Source organism: Xenopus tropicalis, chromosome 7 (genome assembly GCF_000004195.4).
Source record: "Xenopus tropicalis strain Nigerian chromosome 7, UCB_Xtro_10.0, whole genome shotgun sequence".
NCBI classification, from domain to species: Eukaryota; Metazoa; Chordata; class Amphibia; order Anura; family Pipidae; genus Xenopus; species Xenopus tropicalis.
In genome coordinates, this window is record NC_030683.2 from 28,135,433 (window position 1) to 28,157,010 (window position 21,578).

A 21,578-nucleotide genomic window follows, 5' to 3' on the forward strand; every position below is an offset into this window, starting at 1 on the left:
CAAAATATTCTTGTTTTTGCTTACCTAGGCAATGGGATTAATCAATCCCCTTTTTTGTAAATTTAAAAAATACATGTACATGCATTGCATTATGAATGAGTTTTGTGTCTCCTGGGGAAAAGATGCTGCCATTATTGTTGGTTAGATCTACAACACTCACTCTATTATTTACTAACTCAGGATCATATCACATATGGGAATGTTTTATTACAATGTCAGCTTTCTTATTCAGTTAATTACTCTACTGGCCAGTCATTTGGATATTTAGGCAATATGGCACTTTTGACTAGAAATAAAAGTAAATCTCAAAAGAACGAGTTGTCAACTGACATAAAATGTAAACACTGTGCAAATGAATAGGGATTGAGCTGAACATACTTGCCTGTTGTTTTAATCATAAAAATTCTTGGTTTCTTACAATACACAGGACACACAGGGAAAATACATGGTAGATAATTCGATTATAGAGAACAGATAATCTCCCTTCCTAATAAACTCCTGCTAACGAAACAGTCACAACAAAGGGGGAAGGGAAGGGGTAGAGTTACAGGGATATCCTGATACAAATGCAATAATTCAATTATTTTATTTGTTTTGATTTCTAAAAAAGGAAACCTGTAATCACTGGGGGGGGGGGGTAACATAATGTCAGCCCCCCCCCCCCCCACAGTGATTATAATTGCTTACCCAAGCTCCAGGGTCAGTGCTCCTATTGACTAAAAACTGCTGCTGTAGGAGCACCACACCACCATCTTTTTGATGGTTCTTCTATGCAGGCCAGTCGAGGTGCATATGTGGTGCAGAGAGAAAAGCACCCACAATAAAGGTTGCAAAATAGGAAGTAGATGGTTACATGGTTCTTCTACAGAAGTACCCCAGGCCGGTGCAGTTTTCAGCAAACTGGAAGGTCTTAGGTAAGAGATTATAATCACTGGGGAGTGGATAATATTTGCCTGCCCCCTTTCCTCCAGTGCTTATGTTGAGGGCCTAAGCTTCCTAAAAATTATTTGTGGATGAATATATGTTGTTTTGTAATGAGGGGGGAAAGCTACACTTCAGCTTTTGTGCTTGTACAGGGGAATTACTGACTGACTTGGCCAGGGCTGCTCTCGAAGGCCATATACTACTTAACTGTTAAGTCCCTCCCCTTTGGGTTTTTATCCCCTTGGCTGTTTGTTTCCCCTGGGGCTTGGGTACTATCAACTAAAAAGAATGGTACCCCAGTACTTAAAACTGTTTCTCAAAAGAGGCCACGCCTGCAATCTATCCCCTAAACACGCCCCACTCACAGGTCCCTTAAAGTTTCAGCCTTTGAAGAAGGAAAGGTAAAAACTAAGTAAACTTTATTAGAAATGTCTATGTAAATACAGCTATAAGCACTCACAGAAAAGCTGCACTAAGTCCTCTATCAAAAGAAACATGATTTCTTGTCTTGTTTTGTGGGCAGAAGTCTGCGCAGCACTCTCCTCTCTGGTGCAGGAAGCTACAGAGACCAAGCTAAAATGGCAGCTGCTATCTTAAAGAAACAGGAACTGCTAGGGCTGTTTACTCAGGTATGGTAAAGCTTTCTGCTGAATAAATATAGCATTCTAGCTTGAACTATTGTGGCTAATCTATTGACTTTCCTTCTCCTTTAAGGGACCTGGGAAACCTGACAGTGGCTTCACACTGGGACCAGGCTCCTAAAACTATTTCTACCTGTCCTTCCCTGAAAATGCATTGAACACATGCCCAAAATCTTCCTGTGTGCCATTGCCCTAAGGTAAGGTACAGCTGCAACTATTGCCCAATAGGGAGTGTCTGCCAATGGGACTTGCCGCCCTGCCTGCAAGCACAGGGATCTGCTCTGCTACGCCCAGTGGGCACCATTTGCAGTGTTGCTACAATACACCAACACCTAAAAGGGCTTATTGGTCCTGAAGCAAGTTTAAAGAAACACATGGAGGCATTGTACCTAGTGCTTGTAACTGTTTATTTTAATCATTCACTTCTCCTATTCCCTTTTACCTACTGTGCACAGTGAGTCCTCAGCCCAGAGAACCAGCAAAAAATCCTTGCTAGGGGATCATAGTGGAGAATTAGCCCATTCTGTCCAAGTTCAGCACTTTTGCTACTTGGATCAACCTTCTCCTATAAGGCAGCTTTAACAGGCTGTGGGTTTCCGGACGTATTTTGACTGAAGGTTCAGTGTGTTTCATACAATTGGTAACTTTAAATGCTGCTTTAGTATGTTGAAATGTATGTGAAGAGCCACACATATAGCTTGGGTGGAGCTGTTAGGAGTTTAATATCCTGGAGCAAAGGGTGTGATTGCACTTTGATTTTTCTCACTTTATATTACATATGTTTACATACCAGTGACTGTGCTTTCTGTTTCACACACTACAACAATTACTTTCTTTCATTTAAATGAAAAGTACAGGCATTCTTTAGGTTTCTATGTGCAAGGTTATTTTGCTGAGCAGCTTGGGACTGCAGCAGGGGACCAGCACCAGGCACTTTATAGCAGTGAACACCAATTACAGGCAATTTTTCTGCCCATGCCATATACCAGGATTGAAAGCTGTAAAACTCAGAGCAGCTTTTGGTACCTGAGTGGGAGATTTGGCTTCAGGGTTCAATCGGAAGTAGGCAGGGGATAAGTAGATAAAGAAGCAGCAGGATCATTACTACTGAGGTCCTTAGGCTGTCCATCAATTAATCACCATCAGTTAAGTGCTTTGTCGGGGGCATAATATACACATCAACACGGAAAAAAATAAAAGTTTGCAAGGATGCTGTATGTTATGGAGCTTGCTTCTAATGTGCATTAATATTGAAGCTTTTAGTACATGGATTAAACCACTGTACAGTCCCAACCTGCCCAAAGCTTCCAAAGATTTCTATTATGACAATCATCTTATAGAAATACAGCCTGTAGGTATAGAAGATGGACAACGCTAAAGAAGCAGAGCAGAACTTGTAGTCATTTAACAAGTGATATAGTTTTGCATGAAATAACTGTTCTGCTGTCTACAACCCCCACTTTGGAATGTGAGCCCAATGGGCTGGATCATACAAAAAGGTTGACTGAATGTCAATGAAATAATGGCCAAATCAGCACCCAATAACTGTAAGTGAATAAGAAAGTTAAGGACAGCTATTAAAAGAAAATTATTAGAATATATTGTGTTATATATATATATATTGTATTATTTAGAATATATTGTGTCTGAGATATATATTTTTTTATATAGCAAGGGGAATCCCCTGATATAGGCTGCAGTTACTGTGTAATATTTCAACTGCTTTTAGACATAACTTTACATAAAATAGAATTGGATGAAATATGTATGAAGCATGTATAACAATTAACTCTTTGTTTAATTACATTTTAACCAACTGCATCACAGCATCTTGGCTCGTGGTGTTTTTTTTTTTTGGTTTATAGCCAGGCAAGTTCTTGCATTGTGTCTTTCTACAAAGTGATTTACTGGAAACCAATCCCACTAATCCCAGATAACAGTGTGATCGTATGTTAAGATAGCATTCCCCACTGAGACTGAATCCTTCCCCCACCTTGGGTGCATGCACTGTCTGATTAGATTTCAGTAGGGGAGCACGATTATCCTGTTGCCTTCCATACATTGGCTGGTATGCCCATAATCAGAGTTCAACATTTTCAGTGAAGAAACTGAATGAAAACACAAAATCTGTATAAAATTAAGAAAATGCATCGGTGGACTAAAACTCCCATTATTCCTCAACATATTAATAAAGGGTTAGTGCATGCTGGGCAGGGGTGCTGTGTCTATGTATGTATGTATGTATAACTTTATTTATAAAGTTCAATCAACATAAACAAAAATCTGTTAAGGTATTTAGTGAGTAAATTGTTCACTTGTGTGTATTGCACCCCAGAAAGCTTGTGCTGTTTGTACATTTCTGCAAATAAATGATTTAAAGGCATTGCCGACACACTGGAGTGCTTCTTCCCCTTTGCAAAGATTTATTTATAAAGTGCCACAAGGGTACACAGCGCTGTACAATCTTACAAGTGTTGTAATAAATACAATAAATATATATAAATGCACAGGGAATAAGTGCCATGAGGTATGAGACACAGTAGGAAGGAGGTCCCTGCCCCGTAGAGTGGTTGGGTAACATACAGGCACAAATTGGAAGGTAAGAGTGCACTAGGTATGGGCATTTGCTCTTAAGCACAGGACTAGGCAAAATAATGTTTTTGTGCTCTAGAAGGTAGCATCTTAAAGAGAGTGAGTGTTCCCTGCGGAGGGATTCAGGGATAGAGTTCCAGAGGTAAGGAAGTGAGTCCATGAAGTGAGTTGAGCAACACACCTTAGGTGGCAGTGCCCAGCTAGTTAGTTTTTTTAAATCAGAATTATGGCTCTTCTAGTGCAGAGAACACTATTGCTTTCTGCACTAGAGATTTGCCCCTGACTCCAATGAGAAAAGCAAAGCGCAAAGGGACAGCATTTATTTGCCTGCCTCAGAGTAGCAAGGAGCCCTGAGGTGGCACTGATGTGGGTGTTATAGTTCAATACCATCTGGGCACCCATGGGACAGAATGCATTCCCCCATACCAATGTCATACCCCCACATGCCAATGCATCCCTAAGGACCTTCTTTAAAAAATCTTAATTTTCAGAATTCTTACATTTCTTAGTCACCCCAGAGAGCAAGAGCCATACATGTAGGGACTGGGGGCACCTGGTCTATAAGGCCTGGATTGGATTAAGAGAAGGACAAAGAGACATTTGCCCTGGTAAGGTTCCCAACCTGAGAGGGGCCCCTATGGCCTATGTTTTTCAAAGAAATGTATAAATGACACAACATTATAGTTATATCTCACATATACAAGTTACATATAACCTGGGTACTGCCTTTAGCTAGTTTCCCTCACATTTGGGCTCCAGCCTCCCCGAGAAACAAGCTAAAGGCAGGACCCAGGGTCTGTACTATTATTAGCCCCCATACAGACAGCCACTGAGGCATTTATCATTTCAATTTGGTGGCCAGTCCCCGCCCCTCCCCCGGATCCATGAATCCAATGAATATATAGGAGTCTCTGTGTCCTGAGCAGGCCCCGCCTCCATGTAAGGACCGTGTCACCCGCGGAGCGGGGAATCACAGAGCTGTGTAACCCAGGCTGCAGCTGCAGCAGGGAGGGCAAGGGGAGTAGCACTCAGGCAGGGTGAGAGGAGGAGTATCCCAATGTGAAGGCAGAAAGCCCAGGGGAAACACAAGAACAGCAGAGGGCAGCCTACTGCCCAGAGAAACAAGCCACAAGCACATGGCAGCGGAGCTCAGCCCTAGAGCCTTTTCATTGGAGTGAGCGGCCCCCTCCCTGCTCTTATACACAGCGCTTGCACGGAACTGCCGGGGGGACCGGGACAGTAATGCCCCAGTGAGTGGCTTCAGCCCGCTGCCTGCCTGCCTGGCCGTGCCTCCGAGGGGAAAGATGCTGTCCTTCTGGGTGCTGGATGTGAGCGTACAGGGTGTGCAGAAAAGGAGGAACCCATCCAAGCACTATGTGAGTAGTAATACCCCCCCCAGCACTATGTATTGTACTGTATAGTGGTACAACCCATGCATTATTGGGGCAGTTATACCCCCCAGGCACAATGTATTCTGCTGTATCCCATAGGGATAGTGGTACAACCCATGCATTATTGGGGCAGTTATACCCACCCAGGCACAATGTATTCTGCTGTATCCCATAGGGATAGTGGTACAACCCATGCATTATTGGGGCAGTTATACCCACCCAGGCACAATATATTCTGCTGTATCCCATAGGGATAGTGGTACAACCCATGCATTATTGGGGCAGTTATACCCACCCAGGCACAATGTATTCTGCTGTATCCCATAGGGATAGTGGTACAACCCATGCATTATTGGGGCAGTTATACCCACCCAGGCACAATGTATTCTGCTGTATCCCATAGGGATAGTGGTACAACCCATGCATTATTGGGGCAGTTATACCCACCCAGGCACAATGTATTCTGCTGTATCCCATAGGGATAGTGGTACAACCCATGCATTATTGGGGCAGTTATGCCCACCCAGGCACAATGTATTCTGCTGTATCCCATAGGGATAGTGGTACAACCCATGCATTATTGGGGCAGTTATACCCACCCAGGCACAAGGTATTCTGCTGTATCCCATAGGGATAGCGGTACAACCTATGCATTATTAGGGCAGTTATGCCCACCCAGGCACAATGTATTCTGCTGTATCCCATAGGGATGATGGTACAACCCATGCATTATTGGGGCAGTTATACCCACCCAGGCACAATGTATTTTGCTGTATCCCATAGGGATAGCGGTACAACCCATGCATTATTGGGGCAGTTATACCCACCCAGGCACAATGTATTCTGCTGTATCCCATAGGGATAGCGGTAGAACCCATGCATTATTGGGGCAGTTATACCCCCCCAGGCACAATGTATTCTGCTGTATCCCATAGGGATAGCGGTACAACCCATGCATTATTGGGGCAGTTATACCCCCCCAGGCACAATGTATTCTGCTGTATCCCATAGGGATAGCGGTACAACCCATGCATTATTGGGGCAGTTATACCCACCCAGGCACAATGTATTCTGCTGTATCCCATAGGGATAGTGGTACAACCCATGCATTATTGGGGCAGTTATGCCCACCCAGGCACAATATATTCTGCTGTATCCCATAGGGATAGTGGTACAACCCATGCATTATTAGGGCAGTTATGCCCACCCAGGCACAATGTATTCTGCTGTATCCCATAGGGATGATGTTACAACCCATGCATTATTGGGGCAGTTATACCCACCCAGGCACAATGTATTCTGCTGTATCCCATAGGGATAGCGGTACAACCCATGCATTATTGGGGCAGTTATACCCACCCAGGCACAATGTATTCTGCTGTATCCCATAGGGATAGCGGTACAACCCATGCATTATTGGGGCAGTTATACCCACCCAGGCACAATGTATTCTGCTGTATCCCATAGGGATAGTGGTACAACCCATGCATTATTAGGGCAGTTATGCCCACCCAGGCACAATGTATTCTGCTGTATCCCATAGGGATGATGGTACAACCCATTCATTATTGGGGCAGTTATGCCCACCCAGGCACAATATATTCTGCTGTATCCCATAGGGATAGTGGTACAACCCATGCATTATTAGGGCAGTTATGCCCACCCAGGCACAATGTTTTCTGCTGTATCCCATAGGGATGATGGTACAACCCATGCATTATTGGGGCAGTTATACCCACCCAGGCACAATGTATTCTGCTGTATCCCATAGGGATAGTGGTACAACCCATGCATTATTGGGGCAGTTATACCCACCCAGGCACAATGTATTCTGCTGTATCCCATAGGGATAGTGGTACAACCCATGCATTATTGGGGCAGTTATGCCCATCCAGGCACAATATATTCTGCTGTATCCCATAGGGATAGTGGTACAACCCATGCATTATTAGGGCAGTTATGCCCACCCAGGCACAATGTATTCTGCTGTATCCCATAGGGATGATGGTACAACCCATTCATTATTGGGGCAGTTATGCCCACCCAGGCACAATATATTCTGCTGTATCCCATAGGGATAGTGGTACAACCCATGCATTATTAGGGCAGTTATGCCCACCCAGGCACAATATATTCTGCTGTATCCCATAGGGATAGTGGTACAACTCATTCATTATTGGGGCAGTTATACCCACCCAGGCACAATGTATTCTGCTGTATCCCATAGGGATAGTGGTACAACCCTGCCATGCATTATTGGGGCAGTTATACCCACCTAGGCACAATGTATACTTTATGTATTATGGTACAACCCTGCCATGCATTAAGGGGCAATTATACCCACCCAGGCACAATGTATTCTGTATACACATGTATTGTGGTACAACCCTGCCATGTATTATAGGTCCCATAGGGTGAAGGGTGGTTTAATTCCAGTGATACTGTATGTGATTGTTGGGGTGTCTGTCACTTCTGTGTATTAGAGTAGCACTGTTAATTGTCTGGTCTTTGCATGGAGTGAATGGGAAACTGCCCTGGGTCCCACAGAGCAACAGTTGTAATTGGGAATATGGTAATGTTTAATAAGCCATGAAAATGCAAATATAGTAAAAATGTGGTTTATAGTGCAGCAGCACCTGGGGATAAACTGCAGCATTGCATTCCTAGTAATGGTGGGGATAGTAGTGCTGTGATGTTTGTATTAATAGGGGGCCTATTGCATATGGGAAAGAACTGTGGGAGAATATGTTTAGTAGGCATCTGTGTTTCCAAATATGTTATCACTGCCAGCACTTGTAGGGCATAGAGATTATTGTGAACTATATACACATATATCAGTTAGTTATAGTCCTTCTAATAATTCTCCATGCTGTGTAGGAATGGCAAGAGGGGCGTGAGTGTGCCATCACATTTTGTAAGGAATTCTTTTAATAATCCTTAAGATATGGCAATAATAGATGGGGGGGAGCGACCATTATGCTACTGTAAGTACAGTTCCTCTAATAATAAACCATGTGTCATGAGAAGTGTGTGCTTGGGGCTGGGGGGGCTGCACGGCTTGTTCTATTATGGGCACATGAATTGTAACACTAAGCCTTGGAGCGTGGGATCGGTTATACTGCTGTCAGTGATACAATACAGGGTAGGGAGGGAATCGCATCTCAGTTTAAATACTGAAAGCACAGTCATGCCAGTGGTAAATCTATACTATATGTAACTGCTAGTTGTGTGTCTGAGAGCTTCCAGGGGTTTGGGGACTGCCAACACCCACACACGTGTTTGATTCTAATATTTAAAACTTGTTTGGACTGATTGGTTAGGAGGGGTAACAGATATTGTACTGTAAATACATTAACGCTAATAATCTGTGCTCTCTCTGCTTTAGGGTTGTTTAATGCCAATAAACTTTGTGTACTTCATGTCACTTGTTTATATAGGGGGGCTCATAATATTATAGTACTGGTGATGTGCAGCTGAGGGGGTTTGTTATTATCACACGGGCTTTGCTTGTGGTTCAGTGACAAAGGAGGACAGGTCCAGACTGGGATTCAAAATAGGCTCTGGAATTTTAAGTACATAGAGGCCCAAACAGCCCCCCACTAGGCCAATACATACAGTTACTGTCTATGGCACCTTACAGCAGCCCCTCTGGTATTTGACAGAATCCACAGATTGCCAGTCCGGGCCTGAAAGTGGATTGTCTACATATGCACATGTGGATCCATGCATTTCTGTATATTTATAGACCAATAGTGGCGCTGGCCTGCATATTTCCTGGTATGTGTGTGCCCACACCCACCATCAGGCTGAGCAAATGTGTACCTGGGCAGCAACCAACCATATTTTTGTTTTCATTGTTCTACGTGCAGCTGGCTGACCAACCCTAACCCCTGATTGGTTGCTGAATTACCCAGTGTTGGTAAATAAGCCAGAGTGTTTTGTTTTGTGTGTGTCTGCTATTCAGGAATACATCCAGGCACATGGTATTTCTAGAATACATAGTTATAGAAATGCCATAACGAATGATAGACCAAACACATTCTGATGTGCCAGCTGTGGATTAGTACACTGTATGCGGTAGTGTGAATACATAGCATGCCAGAAACTCCCTATAATCCCCCCCCCCCCAGCCAGTTGTTTTGTGTCTGTAGTCCGTCACCTTCACAGTCCTATATACAAACGTGACTGCTGGTTACAGTGTCAGAATCCTGTTTGTAGCTCTTCCAGCTGCTCTTTTCTCCCTTGTTTTGTTCCCATTAAAAAGGAATATCCATATAAAGAGTCATTGGGTCGACAAGCCGCTTCCCATCTCAACGAATCAGATGCTGCCAGAAGTGTGGCTTTGTGCTGTACTGTAAATATGCCGGTGCATGTGTCCGGCTCACATCCTGGCTGCTGCAGCCGTACAATAATCACCCCATTTCCCACGTATCAGACAATCCCAAGCAGAAAGGAAGGCTGGCATAATTGCAAGGCGCAGCAAATAGTTGGCTGCCGCTACAAAGTAGGGCTGAGCAATCGCTGCACTCACCGTGGCACAGTGATTCTTTATCACGTCCACATAATAAAAGCAGGAGTGGCACTTCCTCTCATTCCTCTCACATACTCTGCCCTGAATCCCCCCTAGTCCCTGATAAGAGGGCTTTCATCTTGAAGATACAAGGGTGGAGGGGCATCTATTCACACTGGGCATCTCATAGATTACCATTTCCTTAGGGCAGTGGCACACAGGGAGATTAGTCACCCATGATAAATTTTCACTATTGCGGGTGACTAATCTCCCCGACATGCCATCCCACCGGCAAGAATGTAAATTGGCGGTGGGATGGTATACGCATCGCTTAGTTTGCCCAAAGTTTCCTCGCAAGGAAAGTTTGGGCGACTTGTGCCATCCCACTGGTGATTTACATTCTAGTGAAAATTTATTGCAAGCGACTAATCTTCCCGTGTGCCACTGTCCTTAGAGATGGCTATTTAGGAACCTCTCTCCCCTTGATGATGATTAAAGGAATATTACGGTAATACATTGCCCTTTGAACTCCCTGGTACTTACCATCCAATGCTGGGAACATAACCACCTGCTCATGTGATTGGCACCTGGACCTAGAACTCCAGGTCAGGGCAATGAGCAAGTGTTAATACAAAGGGAGGGGGGGTCACACATTGTGATTGGAACATAGTCACCCTTCTGCTGCTGTCTGTAGGAGGTGTTGCAGCAGCCCTGTGCCTTAAAGCGCACCTGTCTGCTTGAAATTGCTTCCCCCACCAAAGGTGTGGGCTGATGGAGCCCACACTCTGGTTGGGGGAAACAATAGTTTTTTTTCTTTAAAAAAACAGCCCCCACCAACGCTAGGCTGCCCGCACTGGGAGGGAGCACACGGAGGGGGCAGCCATGTTATTTAGCGCGCATGCACATAATGTGTGAGACTCCCTGCTCGCTCATTGCGCGCATGCATGTGACGTAGGAGTGGTGGATACAGATCACACACCTATGTCACACATGTGCATAATGAGCAAGTTGTGGGTATTATTCTTTATGCGCATGTGGGTTCCACCACTCGGTGCGGGCAGCCTAGCACTTTAGGGAGCTATTTTTTTTTTTTTTTAAACTTTGTTTTTATTGTTTTACAACAAAATAAGATGCGTACAAAATATGTGAGACAAGGGGGGGTGAAAGAAAGTAGAGTTGGGGTTAGATAGGGGGTTAAGGGTAAAAAAGGGGGGGGGGTTGGACTCTCGCCTAGCCGTTTTTATCCAGGTAGTCTTTTTTTCCTTTCCTTTTATTTAGTTCTCAGGTTAGCGTTTGGAATTTTCCTTTGGCATTGTCCGTTTTTAGATCTGGTTAGTTGGTTGATTATTTTGGTTTTTGGTCCATGTGGTCCAGGGTGTCCATATTTTTTCATATATGTCCATTTTGTGGTGGATGAGTGCGGTCAGTTTTTCCATTGTAGATGTCCACCAGATTTTGGCTGTTATTTCAGGGAATTGTGGTGGTGTTGACTTCCATTTTTTTGCTATTCCACACCTGGTCGCTAGGCATATTTGGGAGCATAGTTTGAATTCGGCCCTGGTCAGATAGTCTGGTTTGTTGAGTAGGAGAGCTAATTGAGGGTCTGGTTGGATTTCTTTCTGTAATAGTTGGCTTATGAATCTGAAGACCTCCTTCCAGAGTGTTGTAATTTGGGGGCATGTCCACCAAATATGTAGTTCATCTCCTATCTCTCCGCATCCCCTATAGCAGGTGGGGTCTGACTTGTATATTTTGTTTAGTTTCTGTGGCGTGAGGTACCAGTCGTATAGTATTTTATAGGCGTTTTCCTTGATTATGGTGTTGATGGAAGCTTTTTTGATGTTCTCTAGGATTGACTGTCATTGGTCATCGTCTATGGTCACATTTAGCCTCTGTTCCCATCGTACCATGTGTTTTGTTTTGTCCGGTACTTTGTGGGAGTTAAGTTCGTTGTTTAGGGAGCTATTTTTATTTTAGAAAAATACTACTTTTTCCACCAAGTGGAGTGTGGGGAACCAATTAAAGGCTGATATGTCAGATTTCTTCAGCCTTTAGTTGCCCTAGCAGATTTCCCCCCACCAATGTGTCTTAAGTGGGGCAGGGAGAGATTCGCATTGCCATTATTAACTCCCATTCGTGCCGGACAGTTTTGTACCTTCATGGTTTTTTTATGCTCAGTGCAGCCATTTTACCCATCATAATTGCAGGTCTAATAACCTATGACAAAAAGAAAAAACATCCACAGGCAGCATTTACTGGTCTGCTGAAAGTCGATATCTGATTGGTTGCTCTGAGTTACTAGACCTAGGGCAGTGCTGTCCAACTGGCGGCCCGCGACCCCCCTCTGTGTGGCCCCCCACCTGTCTGGCTGCTTTGATGGCTTACTCTTGTGTAAGATTTAAATGGTATCAGTACTGAGATTAACTGCCCCCCCTGCATGGTTCTCACCTCAGATTCAGGCTGTAATCCCCCTGTATTGTTTAAATATGTAATTCCCTGTGTTGTTCACACCTTTTAATCTCTGCATTGTTTACCCCCTGCAGTGTTCACACCTCAGGCTCAGGCTGTAATCACCCCCATTGTTCCCCTGTTCACACCTCAGGAGCAGTAGAAACCCACAAATAATCCCTGCACACTACAAAAAGAACATATACTGAGGTGGTACTGCAATTAAAAAGTTTTTTAATATATAGTTATTGTGCAGACTGTAGGAGCAGTGCCAGCATTGTGCCACTGTAGGCTGCCTGTGTGTGCCATACACACAGGCATCATAGGGCAAGCAGAGTATGGCACACACAGGCAGGGAAGGGAAGGCAGAGTATGGCACACACAGGCAGAGTATGGCACAAACCAACCAAGAATGGCAAACACAGTGAAAGTATGGCACACGCAGGCAGGGTAGGGAAGGCAGAGTATGGCACACACAGGCAGGGTAGGGCAGGCAGAGTATAGCACACACAGGCCAAGTATGGCACAAACCAGCCAAGTATGGCACACAGGCAGGGTAGGGAAGGCAGAGTATGGCACACACAGGCAGGGTAGGGAAGGCAGAGTATGGCACACACAGGCAGGGTAGGGAAGGCAGAGTATGGCACACACAGGCAGGGTAGGGAAGGCAGAGTATGGCAGGTTTTTGCTGTACTACAACCATTAATATGGGTATGGTCATGTGATAACATGGGTGTGGTTTCAAGTGGGTGCGGTTTCAAAAAGGGGAGTGGTCAAAACTGGCTTCCATTTCGGCCCTCCACCACGTAGGTCGGAAAAATTCCGGCCCTCGGTACAACAGAAGTTGGACAGCACTGACCTAGCCTATGATTAAGGGCAAGCAGAGTATGGCACACACAGGCAGGGAAGGGAAGGCAGAGTATGGCACACACAGGCAGAGTATGGCACAAACCAACCAAGAATGGCAAACACAGTGAAAGTATGGCACACGCAGGCAGGGTAGGGAAGGCAGAGTATGGCACACACAGGCAGGGTAGGGCAGGCAGAGTATAGCACACACAGGCCAAGTATGGCACAAACCAGCCAAGTATGGCACACAGGCAGGGTAGGGAAGGCAGAGTATGGCACACACAGGCAGGGTAGGGAAGGCAGAGTATGGCACACACAGGCAGGGTAGGGAAGGCAGAGTATGGCACACACAGGCAGGGTAGGGAAGGCAGAGTATGGCACACACAGGCAGGGTAGGGAAGGCAGAGTATGGCAGGTTTTTGCTGTACTACAACCATTAATATGGGTATGGTCATGTGATAACATGGGTGTGGTTTCAAGTGGGTGCGGTTTCAAAAAGGGGAGTGGTCAAAACTGGCTTCCATTTCGGCCCTCCACCACGTAGGTCGGAAAAATTCCGGCCCTCGGTACAACAGAAGTTGGACAGCACTGACCTAGCCTATGATTAAGTACATTCGTGTACGAAACGCGTCAGGCGTTTTTTTGTTTTTAAATGGATGAATAAAGATTGAACTTTAAAGAATATCCTGGCGTCCGGAGTGTTTGGCGCTACTTTCGAAAATTTGGAAATCTCCCCTTGGCTGCGGGTTCGGGGCCCTGAGCACCCGGACCACCACAGGACTACGGTGAGCTTTGTTTTATGCACACAGATACATCTGTAAATCTTTGGATCGTATGATTGACCCGGGGTTTCTACACCTGGGTCTCAGCTGTACTTCGGTACGATTTTCTGATCCTCATTCACTATAACACGTGTTTATCAAACTTAGTACTTACTATCTATTTACTTGGTTATTAGTTTAACTGTTTATAGTTTTGTGCAGTTTTTCTTTAAATTTGTACAGCACTGACCTAGGGCAAACTTTGCACCTCTTATTATTGTGGTCCATAGATTATCCCAGGAGAAGAGGGGAAAGTGTCATTGATCACAAGTGAGTGTGTCGTGAGTGTAGCCATATCACTGCTGTCATGCCATCTCATGTTACAGAACCTTTCTAGTATCCAAAATAAACGTTACTAGCAGGGGTGCTAAAGTGCTCTAGTGCAATTACCCTTAGCAACCAATCAGCAAGTCATTTTGATTAGTCAACTACAAGTTAGAGCTGATTGGTTGCCGTGGACAATTTAGCACCTTTTATAGTAAATCAGGTCCATTTTCTTTGGTTTCATTGAGTATAAGAACATGATGAGAAATGCCACAGTGCAAAATGAAGCTGTAGAACATGGAACTACCCCTACTCCCACAGGTGTCTGAAAGTATCTCCTTGCCTAATCATAGACCTACATGTTCTACATGTGTCTCTTATTCAGGTTACAGCATGCAGTTCCCACAGACAGATTAGTCGCTCACCATAGATCTCTGCTACTGCGGGCATCCCTACAGTTTTCTGAAGTTGCACAAAGTTTCCTCGTACATGCACAGCAGCGCTACTTTGCACAGCTTCAGGAAACCAAAGTAACGTGTAGGCCTTTCCAATGGCGATTGTCTTTCCCAGGTGACTAATCTCTCTGTGGGACATTACCCTTAAGGTCATTTTGCTTAAAGGGAAAATGTGTTTATTTTGACTTAAAGTGCATACCTTTGCTGTTGTTGCTCTGTTTTGATGCATCGGGCACTATTGGAGCAGAGGGCAGAATTATCGCACTGGAATTATTATGTCCCCTGGTGAGCTGAAAAAACCCCACCTAGTATGTACACATTATTGAGGTATGCACTTCAGGAGATTACAAATAACAATATTTAAAACAGTGATGTGGTTTTGTAATTCGATGGCAAAGGTCACAGTCTGTGGTCCCGCTCTCTGTCTGTGTACTTACGGGGAAAAGTTGGACAGCTCCATGTACTAATGACTAAATCTCTGTTGGTTGTTCACCAACATGGTTAAGATGAGAGGAGCTTTAACCCAATTTAAATTCACTATACTATAATTTTAGAATTTCTTTAAAGGGACAGTATAAACTTAAAAACAGCTTTGCTAACATTAGCACATTAAATAGGGCTTGTGTTGAAATTACATTCTGCCTATTGTTTTAATTTAAAAACTCCATATTCTTCTATTTTTTGACTAATTTGAAAGTTGGCCTATTTTCACTAAACTTACCCATCCCTTCCTTTATAAACAAAGCAATTTCAGAGCTCCTCAACCTCTCTGGGCAGATCATTATCAGGGGCTTCTCATTGGACAGGTAAATAGTTTCATCAGCTCCTTTAAAGTTCTTTGGGACCAGAAGTACTAAAATTAAGCTGGCCATACACGCACCGATATTATCGTATGAAACATTGTTGTGTATGACGGATCTACGAGGCGACCGATATCGCAAAGGCTGCAAGTTAAAAGATTTTGACCGGGCGCCTGTGCAAAATCTACATTTAGGGCTGGATTGGCAGGTGAAGGTAGAATCCCTATTGTTTTTACCTCCGTATCTCCACTATTCAGCCCTGAACGTCAGTGGGGGTAACAAAGATCGTAATTGCTACGTGTATGGCCACCTTTAAACTGACTTCATATATAGTTTAAAAGCTATTTGTAAATGTTATTGCAGTGGAGAGCAGTATCTCTTTCCTCCTGGCTCTGACTTCTGAAATAATGTAGCAGAAGCTGGCTAATTGACAGATGGGTCAATCAAAAGGTGTTTCTTTATTAAAAATCCAATCATCTGGATAAGGTAAGCCCATTTCTGCTGATTCTCCTTTTCAGATGGCCCTGTTCTCCTCGGGTGGATCTGCTAGGCACAGCTGGGCTCAGGCACTATCCTGTTCAGAGTAATCCCCCACTGCCATCCATGTGCCGTCTAGTTGTGTTTGCGGTCCAAGGCCCTCTCTCTAATGAAGAGGAAGCTGCATTGTTACTGTTACTACTTCAGTACCACAGTCAGTTCACTCACAAGCAGAGTTGTTTGCTGTCACCTGTGTGCCGTACCAACTGAGGGGTTATATCTCTTCCCTCTGTAGTACAACAATGTAAAGACTACATGGTTTTTGCTACTGACATTTGAGCTTTGTTTATGTGAAACGCTTATGTGAAAATATCTGTTATATTTATGGATGCATCAAATCCACCATTTCGGGATTCGGCCGAATCCTTCTTGAAAGATTCGCCCGAATACCAAACCGAATCCGAATCCCAAGTTGCATATGCAAATCAAGATAGGCTTAAAGAGAACCGTATGCGCAGAACATCCGTGTTTATGTGACAAAAAGTCACATGATTTTAAGGATTAGTTAAATGATTCATTGAATCCGAATTCTGCTGAAAGAGGCCGAATCTTGAACCTGGAATTGGCGCATCCCTAGTTATAGAGTAACCATACTCCTTGTTGAACCCCCAGAGACAGTTATACCCAACCACTGTGTGTGTTATGGTGTACAAACTCACCCTTATACACGCTTGGAAACCATTAATTGAGTAATTCATGCATTTCCATGTACTACGTAGAAGAACACATGAAAGCAAGCTGAACATACGTTAAGTCCTGGGGGATACAAGCTTTTTTAAAGTATCAAGTCTTGGAAAGAAGAAACTCTGTTTTTCTGTGTTAGGTAGGCGTCCTGGCACGCTTCCATTGCACTCAATTACAGGTTCATCCCATTTCTTAGGTTTGCTTGATTTCTATGAAATCATAAAATATAACTCAGCAGTTGGTTTGATTAAGCTTGCCAGAAATGCACCCACTGAACAGTTCAAAGGAAACAAAAAGCTTTTCCATAATGGGGGCTTGTACGAGTTGACTTATAAAGTGCACGAACCCCTGTCAGTCACTTGGCCAAACAAAGAATTCAGTGAAACATGCTTAAAGCAACAGTAGACTTAGAACTACTATTGGGTTCTCCTTTATTAAGTTCTGTTCTACATTCCGTCACAGCATATTCATTTAATTATACCATCTCATTTATCTATAGGTGACAAGTGGATGATCAGACCCCACGGCCCAGCTTTAGTCCACTGCCTGGGCCCCAAGGTCTGTGGGCCATGCCAACTAAGTAGAGTGGGGCACCAATAAGGTTGAGCATCTAAATTCCCCACATTGGCACACCCATTGAGCCCCGTTCATCTTCAAGCCCTGCTCCCTCCAGGTCCCATAAATCAGGCCTTTGCATCTCTTTGAGCACCCCTCTGACACTAGTCAGTAACCATGAAAAACTAGAATCTACCCACCCCTGCCAACCTCCTATTACATCAACTTTAACATCGCCCCAAGATTATAGGGCCACTACCCCCTCACATCTACTGCAGAACTGTTCATTCTATACTGGGAAGTGTATGCTGGCAAATACAGTATTTATGATATCCCTATGAGATATACTCATACTAAGCATAATTCCATCTATAGCTTCGCCGAACGTGCCCCCTCGCAGCTATTCTTGTTAATAGAGTATAACACAATAGAATATCAAATAAATATGATAATGAGGAATGTGGTCCTTCTTAAGAGTCCAAATGCTCGCAGTCTTTCCTTCTAGGCCTTCAAGCAGAACCATTACCTTTCAAAGTAGTGTCACCCATAACTGTGAAGGCTGTTAACATTGTAGGTCTCAATAAAACCTTCTAGGTTAAACCCTGCTTTAGCTAAATTAACCATTTTCATAAAAATATACTTTTTTTTACTTTTTTAAATTTGCAGTTCTGTTGCTATGGAAATGCAGAGCTTCATTACTAACTGGGTTAACAGCAAAATACTGCTGTCCGGCTGAGTATATATGAATATGCATCCAGTTTGCATTCCTGTAGTACATGCAGAGTTAAAGAGAAAACTGGCTGTGGATATTTTGCCTTCATAGTCTGTAATTTGTCAGCTAACAAACCTCCAGAACTGGCAGATGCTGGGCCGAGCCTTGCAAGCTAATACTTATTATGTGGGGCGGATGTGATGGTGGTGACCTTAGGAAACTTGAACTCAGGAAAGCCTTATCATTCCCTTTAAACAAATATGAGAGTGTCTTGCAAACCAAAATAACAGAATTGCTGTACCTCTAAGTGTTGCGTTTTGTTTTTGGGTGTTTTCTTTTTCTTGCAGTGGTGAATTACTTTAGGGGTGTGTGAGTAGGTGTGACTGCACCATACAGAATGCAGTTATAGACAGCATAGAGTAAATGACTGCAGTTAAAGTAGGACAAGATGGCAACAGTAGGATAGGGTGGGCATTGTACAGGTATGGGACCTGTTATTCAGAATGCATGGGATCTGGAGTTTTCCGGATAAGGGGTCTTTCCATAATTTGAATCTCCATACCTTAAGTCTGCTAAAAAAAAAAACACTTTACAATTATATAAACTCAATAGGATTGTTTTGCCTCCAATAAGATTAATCATATCTTAGTTGAGATAAAGTACAAGGTACTGCTTTATTATTACAGAGAAAAAGGGCTTACATTTTAAAAAAATTAATTATTTCATTAAAATGGAGTCTACGGGAGATAGTCTTTCTGTAATGCTGAGCTTTCTGGATATCAGGTTTCTGGATAACAGATCCCATACCTCTAACACTGATGTGTATAAATGTCTTCAAGCACTGCATATAATATAAGTATAATATTAACTTTAAAAGCATATGTCTGTAGACTTTTTACCTTTTTTTTTTTTTTTTACATATTTGGCTTTGGAGGAAGTTAAGGTCCCAATCTAATGAGCTAATGTATTTACAGGTAATTACCTGTAGCAACCAATTAGCAGATTGCATTTAGGGCTCTGGTACACGGGGAGATTAGTCGCCCGCGGCAAAACTCCCTGCTCGCGGGCGACTAATCTCCCCGAGTTGCCTTCCCTCTGCCATCCCACCGGCGAACATGTAAGTCGCCGGCGGGATGGCAGACGCGGCGGCGCGATTTCGCGCAAATCGCCGAAAAAGACTCGCGAGGCTTTTTCGGCGATTTCCCGAAATCGCCTCGCCACGTCTGCCATCCCGCCGGCGACTTACATGTTCGCCGGTGGGATGGCAGAGGGAAGGCAACTCGGGGAGATTAGTCGCCCGCGAGCAGGGAGTTTTGCCGCGGGCGACTAATCTCCCCGTGTACCAGAGCCCTTACAGGTGAATTGTTGCTGTATGTTACTAGACCAGGGCCTTTTATTTCAAAACCCAGTAAGGGGCCAGATTCAATTTAAAGATAAAAGCTTATCTCCGTACCAGATTGTCCCATAGAGCCACATGCAATGAGAAAAATCTTACTGTTTATCAGTTTTAGGGCTCTGGCACACGGGGAGATTAGTCGCCCGCGGCAAAACTCCCTGTTCGCGGGCGACTAATCTCCCCGAGTTGCCTTCCCCCTGCCATCCCACCGGCGAACATGTAAGTCGCCGGCGGGATGCCAGAGCCCTTATATGAGAAAAAGCTTGAACTGAATAAGGAACATAGTTTTGTCTCCTCAAATTGAATCTACAAGTTTACACGTGTGTGATAAATCATAAAATAATGTTTTCCCGTGAAACTAAATGTTGCCTAGTAACCGGTGCAAAGTGGAACGTTCGTGCTATGACTTTCGTAGAGTCCTGCAGCAGGTCAGATACCAGCTGTGGGTTATTTCCTAGTAAAGCTGGTACCTTGTGGGTAGGATTTTATGGATGCGGGTCGCAGGTTGTGATTGCTGATCTTATCTATATTTCTTATTTTATATTATATTATCTATATTTGACTCTTTTAAACATTTTTTAAAAATTTCTACCCTCGCCCACTTCCAGTTTGCAGCAACAGAACTTCCTGTTTAAGGGTTGTCAGTGGGTCAGGGATGGTGTTGCTAATAAGGCAATTGTAGGTCAGGCTGGGTAGTAGGTCCAAGTGTGTAGTGTGTAAATTGGTTCCGTACAGGACTTTAGACTAAGGACCTATGGTTATTCATGGCTTTACCAGCAAAGTAACATTTTGGTTAAAGTGATATTGGGTATTGGGAGGCTGCGGAAACAGTGCTTTCATTTTTTTTTTTTTTTTTTTTTAAATATTGGAATCTTAATATTTAGGATTTAATTTTTTAGACATTTAGGTCATTTTCAGGACAAACAGCATGAGCTTCACAGCTGGTCGGCCAAAGGAGAAAGGCAGCCAGCAGGTTATATTATTCATTGTGTGTTAAGTACTTTGGGGATGACTTAAGCCCAACAAGCAATGCATTCAGTTATTTCCTAGGGCTCTAGAGCTTTCCAATCATAGCACCACTAGGCTGGTGGAGAAATTGATTATAATCACTTATCTGATTACCACAGGTCGGTGTTGCTGTTAGAAAGAGACTGCACCGGCTTGGGGTACTTTAAAGCGAGCACCACAAAGCACTCTGCCGGCAACGGAAAAAGGCAATTGCACGGAAATAAAGTTTTAGAAATTAGGTCAAAGGAAACCATTCTTTCATTTTCTAGGCAGTTTCCTAGGTTTCAGTGAAATAAAATATGGAACAACTTGCATACTTGACGCCATTGTTGAGAGACATGCAGAAAATCCCATGGTGCCTCCATGCTATGAAACCAGTGTTATTTGTATTTATATCCACAGGATGCTGAGCAGCTCAGTTGTAGGGTTTGTGGGATCCAGTGGAGGAAGTACGCTTGGAGCTGTCTCATTTGACTTGTTATATACGGAAACAGCTGCCTTCTCCTTTCTTTTCTTTGCTGCCAGTTAGATCATTTCCTGTTATTTTTGTCAGTAAGCAAAACATCAACAACCTGCACCCAACTTTCAATGCAAGGGACTGTGATTGTAGGGAGTCCTTTGTTCAGATTTGAACTACTCTTAAATAGACATACTGGCAATATATATACAGTGCCCAGCCAATTCATTCAGACCCTTTGACTAATTCTCCTGTTTTGCTGAATAGGAAATTCTCCACTGCAATTTTCTTTGGTTTTTCAACTAAAATGGGACATTTTTATGTTGGAAAACAAATGTTTTTGCATAAGTATTCAATCCCCATAAATTTGTAATTTTTTGTGAAATATTAATAACATTAAGGGGGGATGGATGTAATATAATTTGATAACATAAAATGCCTCCCACCACATTTCCTGCCCAGCACATCTGGTGGGCCCAATAAGGCAGGAGCCCACTGGTAATTTTTCCTGGTGTCCTGGTTGGCCAGACTGAC

At 43.7% G+C, this 21,578-nt stretch overlaps 1 protein-coding gene across 8 annotated transcripts in view; it reads left to right on the forward strand.

The window, feature by feature from the left end:
* The first annotated feature begins 5,088 nt into the window (after positions 1-5,088).
* sh3pxd2a (SH3 and PX domains 2A) overlaps positions 5,089-21,578 on the forward strand; it is a 189,460-nt gene continuing 172,970 nt past the window's right edge. For all 8 annotated transcript variants that reach the window (XM_031905997.1, XM_031905999.1, XM_031906001.1 and 5 more), the window contains exon 1: positions 5,089-5,533. In XM_031905997.1, coding sequence (XP_031761857.1) covers positions 5,462-5,533 — 72 coding nt within the window. In that variant the 5' untranslated portion in view covers positions 5,089-5,461. The remainder of the gene's footprint in view (positions 5,534-21,578) is intronic.